Source organism: Cherax quadricarinatus, chromosome 79, assembly GCF_038502225.1.
Source record: "Cherax quadricarinatus isolate ZL_2023a chromosome 79, ASM3850222v1, whole genome shotgun sequence".
Taxonomy (NCBI): Eukaryota; Metazoa; Arthropoda; class Malacostraca; order Decapoda; family Parastacidae; genus Cherax; species Cherax quadricarinatus.
The window spans coordinates 6,373,422-6,383,421 of NC_091370.1; the positions used below are offsets into that span (position 1 = coordinate 6,373,422).

Below are 10,000 nucleotides of genomic sequence, written 5' to 3' on the forward strand. Positions count from 1 at the left end.
TGTTTTGCACCACACTCTGTACCTATATATACACCTGTGCGTGTCCTTGTAACGGTGACAAAGCTCCTGGAGAGCGAAACGTTGCCACAATAAAATGTCACATTAGTTGCACTTGTGTCCTTATATCTAACATATTCCCCATACTTGTGTAACCTATAGACACGACCTCCATCAACTAGTGGTCTACCACCTAATTTGTCAAGACTGATGGACTGAACACAGTGATTCTAGACTGAGGGACTGATGACCTCAAACTCCTCATCTTCCACCGTTCTGTGCATTGGACTGAAGAAGGTACTGCGTGACAAAACGTTTCCAGAGTAAAAATTCCCAAATGTTGCAAAAGTGTCATATACCAACCTGTCAATTTCCTAAATAATTTAAACACATATCCACTTATATAGTTCAATGATGTCTTCTCTCATTCTACGTCTCTCGGTGGGTTCCAAGATGGCGCTCGTGCCTCAGAATTTTATCAACTTTATCTTATAGTCAACTGTGCTGACAGAAGAAAATCTAGACGTAACCAAAATAACGCAACTCAAAAAAATTGCTGAAGATCATTGGTGAAGAATTTGTGACATTATCAAAATTATATATATATATATATATATATATATATATATATATATATATATATATATATATATATATATATATATATATATATATATATATATATATAAAATCATGATGCGCTAAACCCTAGTGGTAGAGGCTCGTTCTTCCGTCCATTTACTGAAGGCAGGTTCAGTGTGTTTGTAACCTCGACCTACGGGAGACGAGAGTAAATTCAGTGAAGTGTTAATTAAGCCAATTCAGGAAGGCAGTATATAGGCAGTGTTGGTATATCCGAGGCAGTGCTGGGATATCCGAGGCAGTGCTGGGATATCCGAGGCAGTGCTGGGATCTCCGAGGCAGTGCTGGGATATCCCAGGCAGTGCTGGGATATCCCAGGCAGTGCTGGGATATCCCAGGCAGTGCTGGGATATCCGAGGCAGTGCTGGGATATCCGAGGCAGTGCTGGGATATCCGAGGCAGTGCTGAGATATCCCAGGCAGTGCTGAGATATCCCAGGCAGTGCTGAGATATCCGAGGAAGCAAGGGGATGTCTGGGGCAGCAAGGAAATATCTGAAACAGCAAGAGGATATCTGTCTGAAACAGCAAGGAGGATATCTGAAACAGCAACGAGATATAAAACAGCAACGAGGATATATAAAACAGTAAGGAGGATATCTGAAACAGCAACGAGGATATATAAAACAGCAAGGAGGATATCTGAAACAGCAACGAGGATATATAAAACAGCAAGGAGGATATCTGAAACAGCAAGGAGGATATCTGAAACAGCAAGGAGGATATCTGAAACGGCAAGGAGGATATCTGAAACAGCAAGGAGGATATCTGAAACAGCAAGGAGGATATCTGAAACAGCAAGGAGGATATCTGAAACAGCAAGGAGGATATCTGAAACAGCAAGGAGGATATCTGAAACAGCAAGGAGGATATCTGAAACAGCAAGGAGGATATCTGAAACAGCAAGGAGGATATCTGAAACAGCAAGGAGGATATCTGAAACAGCAAGGAGGATATCTGAAACAGCAAGGAGGATATCTGAAACAGCAAGGAGGATATCTGAAACAGCAAGGAGGATATATCAAACAGCAAGGAGGATATATGAAACAGCAAGGAGGATATATGAAACAGCAAGGAGGATATCTGAAACAGCAAGGAGGATATCTGAAACAGCAAGGAGGATATATGAAACAGCAAGGAGGATATATGAAACAGCAAGGAGGATATATGAAACAGCAAGGAGGGTATTTAGTTCAGACCTTTTATCTTCGTAATAAACTGACCCCAAACATTCCCTTTATTTTCCTGATTATACAACAATTAGTTTCTCTCTAATTCCCTAATTCTGTATTTTTGGTTTTGTGGAGCAGCAGGGTAGCTGTGGTTCACTGCTGGCTCCTGTGTTGTGGAGCAGCAGGGAAGCTGTGGTTCACTGCTGGCTCCTGTGTTGTGGAGCAGCAGGGTAGCTGTGGTTCACTGCTGGCTCCTGTGTTGTGGAGCAGCAGGGCACCTGTGGTTCACTGCTGGCTCCTGTGTTGTGGAGCAGCAGGGTAGCTGTGGTTCACTGCTGGCTCCTGTGTTGTGGAGCAGCAGGGCACCTGTGGTTCACTGCTGGCTCCTGTGTTGTGGAGCAGCAGGGTAGCTGTGGTTCACTGCTGGCTCCTGTGTTGTGGAGCAGCAGGGCACCTGTGGTTCACTGCTGGCTCCTGTGTTGTGGAGCAGCAGGGTAGCTGTGGTTCACTGCTGGCTCCTGTGTTGTGGAGCAGCAGGGCACCTGTGGTTCACTGCTGGCTCCTGTGTTGTGGAGCAGCAGGGTAGCTGTGGTTCACTGCTGGCTCCTGTGTTGTGGAGCAGCAGGGCACCTGTGGTTCACTGCTGGCTCCTGTGTTGTGGAGCAGCAGGGTAGCTGTGGCTCACTGCTGGCTCCTGTGTTGTGGAGCAGCAGGGCAGCTGTGGCTCACTGCTGGCTCCTGTGTTGTGGATCAGCAGGGCAGCTGTGGCTCACTGCTGGCTCCTGTGTTGTGGAGCAGCAGGGCAGCTGTGGCTCACTGCTGGCTCCTGTGTTGTGGAGCAGCAGGGCAGCTGTGGCTCACTGCTGGCTCCTGTGTTGTGGAGCAGCAGGGCAGCTGTGGCTCACTGCTGGCTCCTGTGTTGTGGAGCAGCAGGGCAGCTGTGGCTCACTGCTGGCTCCTGTGTTGTGGAGCAGCAGGGCAGCTGTGGCTCACTGCTGGCTCCTGTGTTGTGGAGCAGCAGGGCAGCTGTGGTTCACTGCTGGCTCCTGTGTTGTGGAGCAGCAGGGTAGCTGTGGCTCACTGCTGGCTCCTGTGTTGTGGAGCAGCAGGGTAGCTGTGGCTCACTGCTGGCTCCTGTGTTGTGGAGCAGCAGGGCAGCTGTGGCTCACTGCTGGCTCCTGTGTTGTGGAGCAGCAGGGTAGCTGTGGTTCACTGCTGGCTCCTGTGTTGTGGAGCAGCAGGGTAGCTGTGGTTCACTGCTGGCTCCTGTGTTGTGGAGCAGCAGGGTAGCTGTGGTTCACTGCTGGCTCCTGTGTTGTGGACCAGCAGGGTAGCTGTGGCTCACTGCTGGCTCCTGTGTTGTGGAGCAGCAGGGTAGCTGTGGCTCACTGCTGGCTCCTGTGTTGTGGAGCAGCAGGGTAGCTGTGGCTCACTGCTGGCTCCTGTGTTGTGGACCAGCAGGGTAGCTGTGGCTCACTGCTGGCTCCTGTGTTGTGGAGCAGCAGGGTAGCTGTGGCTCACTGCTGGCTCCTGTGTTGTGGAGCAGCAGGGTAGCTGTGGCTCACTGCTGGCTCCTGTGTTGTGGAGCAGCAGGGTAGCTGTGGCTCACTGCTGGCTCCTGTGTTGTGGAGCAGCAGGGTAGCTGTGGTTCACTGCTGGCTCCTGTGTTGTGGAGCAGCAGGGTAGCTGTGGCTCACTGCTGGCTCCTGTGTTGTGGAGCAGCAGGGTAGCTGTGGTTCACTGCTGGCTCCTGTGTTGTGGAGCAGCAGGGTAGCTGTGGCTCACTGCTGGCTCCTGTGTTGTGGAGCAGCAGGGTAGCTGTGGTTCACTGCTGGCTCCTGTGTTGTGGAGCAGCAGGGTAGCTGTGGTTCACTGCTGGCTCCTGTGTTGTGGAGCAGCAGGGTAGCTGTGGCTCACTGCTGGCTCCTGTGTTGTGGAGCAGCAGGGTAGTTGTGGTTCACTGCTGGCTCCTGTGTTGTGGAGCAGCAGGGTAGCTGTGGTTCACTGCTGGCTCCTGTGTTGTGGAGCAGCAGGGTAGCTGTGGCTCACTGCTGGCTCCTGTGTTGTGGAGCAGCAGGGTAGCTGTGGTTCACTGCTGGCTCCTGTGTTGTGGAGCAGCAGGGTAGCTGTGGTTCACTGCTGGCTCCTGTGTTGTGGAGCAGCAGGGTAGCTGTGGTTCACTGCTGGCTCCTGTGTTGTGGAGCAGCAGGGTAGCTGTGGCTCACTGCTGGCTCCTGTGTTGTGGAGCAGCAGGGTAGCTGTGGTTCACTGCTGGCCCCTGTGTTGTGGAGCAGCAGGGTAGCTGTGGTTCACTGCTGGCTCTTGTGTTGTGGAGCAGCAGGGCAGCTGTGGCTCACTGCTGGCTCTTGTGTTGTGGAGCAGCAGGGCAGCTGTGGTTCACTGCTGGCTCCTGTGTTGTGGAGCAGCAGGGTAGCTGTGGTTCACTGCTGGCTCCTGTGTTGTGGAGCAGCAGGGTAGCTGTGGTTCAATGCTGGCTCCTGTGTTGTGGAGCAGCAGGGTAGCTGTGGTTCAATGCTGGCTCCTGTGTTGTGGAGCAGCAGGGTAGCTGTGGTTCAATGCTGGCTCCTGTGTTGTGGAGCAGCAGGGTAGCTGTGGTTCAATGCTGGCTCCTGTGTTGTGGAGCAGCAGGGTAGCTGAGGTTCAATGCTGGCTCCTGTGTTGTGGAGCAGCAGGGCAGCTGAGGTTCAATGCTGGCTCCTGTGTTGTGGAGCAGCAGGGTAGCTGTGGTTCAATGCTGGCTCCTGTGTTGTGGAGCAGCAGGGTAGCTGAGGTTCAATGCTGGCTCCTGTGTTGTGGACCAGCAGGGTAGCTGTGGTTCAATGCTGGCTCCTGTGTTGTGGACCAGCAGGGTAGCTGTGGTTCACTGCTGGCTCCTGTGTTGTGGACCAGCAGGGTAGCTGTGGTTCACTGCTGGCTCCTGTGTTGTGGACCAGCAGGGTAGCTGTGGTTCACTGCTGGCTCCTGTGTTGTGGAGCAGCAGGGTAGCTGTGGTTCACTGCTGGCTCTTGTGTAGTTCTAAAATTACTTCTCTACTTATCCTCTTAACATAACATTAATTTTCTAGGATCCTTTGCTTAAGTCCCTATTATCTGTGAGCTTTATTTCTTGCATTTTTCCTGTGCGAGTGCATGTACACGAGTGTACGAATGTGTTGTGTACGTGTGTTTTCTTGTACACACATTAATATTAATAATAATAAATAATAATAATAATCTATTTGTACAATTGCAAGGTATACAGGCCTAACTATATAGAAAGCCCCTTGGTATACAGAAGATTTCGGGCAAATTAGGTCAGTTATGTCCCCAGGATGCGACCGACACCAGTCAACTAACACCCAGGTACCTATTTTAATGCTAGGTGAACATTGACAGCAGGTGTCTTAAGGAAACTTCCTAATGTTTCCAACTGTACCGGAGATCGATCCACGGACTTCAGCGTGTGTGAGCTGGGTTCGCTAGCAATCGAGCTATGGGACATATAATCAGGTAAAGAAAACATTTAGCTAAGTCTTTCTTGAACGACGTCTCACACTAGAGCTTCATTCCTGAACGAAACTTTGTTCAGTAACAGACTGCCTTGCTGTGTGTTTTACTCAGCTGTCAGAAGTTAGGCTGTAGCTCTCACTTACAGGTGGTGAAGGTTAGTGAGGCCAGTGAAGAGTCGGGCGGCCATAGCATCCACTGGATTACCTCTGAGGTCTCTGAAGAATAAGAAACGAGAGGTGAGTGCACCTCCTACACAGAATCATGGAAAATATACAGGAAGCAGAGGAGTTAAGAAAACAGAGGCAATCAGGAAAGCTAGAAACTAATATACATAAGTGAGAACAGAGGTGGAATGATAATATAAATGAAAAACGAAGAACTGTCGCAACATTGCTACAGTCATAATAGTGAAGATGACAATATAGGACCAAGTGGTAATATTTATGGAGGAGGAAAAACTAACGAGGAACATTAAGGAGATTTATGAAAAACTTAAAAAGGTTTTGAAAATAATATTCAACTAAGAGTCAGAGAGCAGGAACTGAACATACTGAAAGCATGAGAAGCTGACAAAGTGTCTCCTTGGATCCCGGGAGAAGATGCAGGCACACTTATATGACTTAATAACAGTCAATATGACCTCTCAGAAGCTGCAAAACAAGTCGAAAGTCGTCTCATTATTTAAGGAAAAGAATAAACAGGCAACAAAGAACTCTTACATATTATCTGAGGTCAAGAAGAAAAATAATAGTGGAACACGGAGAAGCATGACATCATTATCTTACAGCTGCTATACGTTTACTGGACGTTAATCTTGGCTCAGAAACTTGAAACTCTGCGACAGAGTAACAGAGATGAAGCAGAGAAGAGTGGGACAGGTAGACTCCATATCCCTGGAGTGTATAAAGGAACTGGTACTGTACACCACGAGAGATTAATCAACGAATTATAAAGACACAGGGATAACGGCAAAATAAATGAATCAAGGGATACCAAAGGGTTGCAAGACAGTAACAGTTGCCGAAGAAACACTGGAATGGACGAGTATAATGACTGGTTCTTTAAATTTGTAAATCCATACTGGGTCCGGAATTACTTATGGTATACACAAGACACGACCTACGAAACGAGTCTCTGCTGGAAGATAAGATTCATAGGTGAAAATACGGGAATATCCCAAGATGTTGCTATGTCTGACAAAGATACCTCATTGTTACACACGTGTTCTCAGTCATCAACCTGTCGGTTTTCTAAATGATTTATACAAAGAGTTTTAGGAGTAGGTTTGATAAGGCCCATGAGACAAGGAACGAACATATAATAACTGGCGCCACTTGCGTGTACCCGTCACTAGGCGAGTACGATCCCCTTCCCCACACACACACACACACACACACAAGCATCGCTATGGGTTATAATGGAGAAGAACCTGTATGAACCTCTAAAATTTACTAGTCGATGAAAATCGGGCAATTACCAGAGAGACAGGAGACAGAGAATGTATTTCATGGAAAACATCCAGGTAGAATTAAAGTGCAGACATATATTATTGGCACACATACAATGTAAGATAATGGAGAAGATAATCAGAAGAACACTTGGACAAAACTGCTTTCATAAACAATAAATATCGCTGGTTTAGATCAAATAAATCCTGTTTTACAACTACTGAAGTTCTATAACAAAGAAACATAGGTAGTTCAGGAGAGAGAGGAATGGGTAACCTATATAATCTTAGCCTGACAGGGCATTTGACAATGTACCACACAAATGACAAACTTGAAGAGCAGGCAGGAATAACAAAGTGCTACGCTGGATCAAATAATACGTTAAACGAAAGAATGTTCATGCATGCGCCATTGTAAAAATGTGCAGTTCCACAAGGATTGGCACAGGACTGGTTCAGTTTCTGGTATAAGTGAATGACTTGCTGGAGGATACATTCAGGTGCATCTCTTCAAGGATCATTTGAAACTGCCGACGGAAATATAAAACGATTAGGACAACGAAATACTACACATGAATCTGGACAAACTATGGGATCGGTCAGAGAAGAAGCTACCGGAATTCACCTGCCTAGCAAATTGAAGGTTATGAAAGTTTTGGAAGGAGAAAGAAAAACAGAGGTTACCTGTCTTAATCAGGACCTAATAATGAGCATAGTACTGGACTTATCGTCAGTCTCTGTGTCTGTGTCTATCTCACACACACAATCCTCTGCAGCAAATGTGTTTTCAAAATAAAACATTATTATAATCATGGGGAAGTGCTAAACCCTCAAAATAAAAAAAAATGCATTCCTAACTCAAATATGGTAAATTTCAGATCCATCTTAGAATACGAAGTATTATCCCACTCATGACAGAACACGTCAAGAAAATGAAAGAAGCACAAAACCCACTCGTGATAGAGCATGTCAAGAAACTGAAAACTGCAGAAGTTTGCATAGTGACTTATCCCGGAATTAAGAGGACTGAACCTGGCGACATTAGTGACGAACCAGGGAACACACAACACACAAAATAATCAGAGCACTTGGAAAAAAGAACACTTCGCAGAAGACGCTTTTATTGAGACGAAGTTAACATTTTTATGAAGATCCTGCAAAGCGAATTTCTCCACCACTATTGTTGGCAGCTCAGAGAAGTTGAAAAAGTTCTCTAGAGAAAACGGTATTAATTGCTGGCTGGACCAACACACTAGCGACATTATAGTACCATTCAGAAACAAGTGGGACCACTTCTATGGTAGAAATGACGTGTATGCATAGGATGGGGTTCATTTATCTTAGAGCAGGAGTGGGAGCTATAGCCAAGGACGGATCTACTATGAAACTCAAAGCTTAAGCTTCAGGACCCCTATTCTTGGATGGGTCCTAGAAGCAACTTTAGTCCACATTGCTTAAAAATACTGAGTCTACTGTATGAGAAGAGGTTGTAAAGGGGCCCCCATAAAAGTTCAAGCTTCAGGGCCCCAAAAATGTAGGTCCGCTACTGGCCTCAGCTGGGGTTTACAGATATAGACTTCAAGAGGCTGGAAACGGGCACTCGAAGGCACATTTAGAAGTTGACGCCATATGAGCCAAAGGGATATCAGGAAGTATTTCTTCAGCCTGGGTTGGTCAGGAATCAGAATGACCGGGATGATGATGATGTAAGAACATAAGAACATAAGAACGAAGGAACACTGCAGAAGGCCTACTGGCCCATGCGAGGCAGGTCCAAGTCTCCTACCGGCTTAAGCCAATGCACCCAACCTAGTCAGGTCAGGTCACATTGACTTAAGGGAGGAACACGGCAACCGACCTGGTAGCACAAGCTATCAGGTCTAACTCACACCCACCCACATCTACTCATGTATTTATCCAACCTATTTTTAAAGCTACACAACGTTCTGGCCTCTATAACGGTACTTGGGAGTTTGTTCCACTCATCCACAACTCTATTGCCAAACCAGTACTTTCCTATATCCTTCCTGAATCTGATTTTTTCCAACTTGAAACCATTGCTGCGAGTCCTGTCTAGACTAGATATTTTCAGCACACTATTTACATCCCCTTTATTTATTCCTGTCTTCCATTTATACACCTCAATCATATCCCCCCTAATTCTACGTCTTTCTAGAGAGTGCAGTTTCAGGGCCCTTAGTCTATCCTCATAGGGAAGGTTTCTGATACATGGGATCAACTTTGTCATCCTCCTTTGTACATTTTCCAGAGAATTTATATCCATTCTGTAATACGGTGACCAAAACTGTGCAGCATAATCTAAATGAGGCCTAACCAAGGATGTATAGAGTTGAAGAACAACCTGAGGACTCCTATTATTTATGCTTCTTGATATGAAGCCAAGGATTCTATTAGCTTTATTGCGAACACTTATGCACTGTTGTCTTGGTTTCAGGTTACTGCTAACCAGAACTCCTAAATCTTTTTCGCAATCCGTAATATTAAGATCTACATTATTTAGTTTATATGTGGCATGGTTATTGTCCTGTCCAACATTTAGAACTTTGCATTTGTCTATATTAAACTGCATCTGCCACTTCTCCGACCACTGCATCAGTCTATTCAAATCTTCCTGGAGTGCTCGAATGTCCTCGTCAGAATGAATTCGACGGCCTATTTTGGTGTCATCGGCAAACTTGCCGATGTCGCTCTTTATGCCCTCATCTATGTCGTTTATGTAGATTGTGAACAGCAGGTGGCCCAACACTGACCCCTGTGGAACACCGCTCGTGACGCTTCCCCACTCTGATTTCTCCCCATTTATGCAAACTCTCTGCTGCCTATTTGTCAACCATGCCTCTATCCAGGAAAAAATTTCTCCTCCTATTCCATGTGCTTTAATTTTCCTCAATAGTCTCTGATGTGGGACCCTGTCAAAAGCCTTACTGAAGTCCATATACACTATCATATTCATTACCATGATCTACCTTCTCAAATACCTTAGTGAAAAAAGTTAATAAATTCGTAAGGCAGGAACGCCCCTTTGTAAAACCATGCTGAGATTCGTTGATTAATTTATGCTTTTCAAGGTGGCTACGAACTGCCTCGGCAATTATTGATTCCATAAATTTTCCCACTATGGAGGTTAGGCTTATTGGTCTATAGTTCGAAGCTAAGGACCTGTCACCTGTTTTGAAAATAGGTATCACATTTGCCATTTTCCACTTATCTGACA

At 46.2% G+C, this 10,000-nt stretch overlaps 1 protein-coding gene across 1 annotated transcript in view; it reads right to left on the reverse strand.

The window, feature by feature from the left end:
• LOC128702769 (G-protein coupled receptor GRL101) overlaps positions 1 to 10,000 on the reverse strand; it is a 208,386-nt gene that overhangs the window by 24,880 nt on the left and 173,506 nt on the right. The window contains exon 20 of the mRNA XM_070101807.1: positions 5,462 to 5,533. Within this exon, the coding sequence (XP_069957908.1) occupies positions 5,462 to 5,533 (72 nt within the window). The remainder of the gene's footprint in view (positions 1 to 5,461; positions 5,534 to 10,000) is intronic.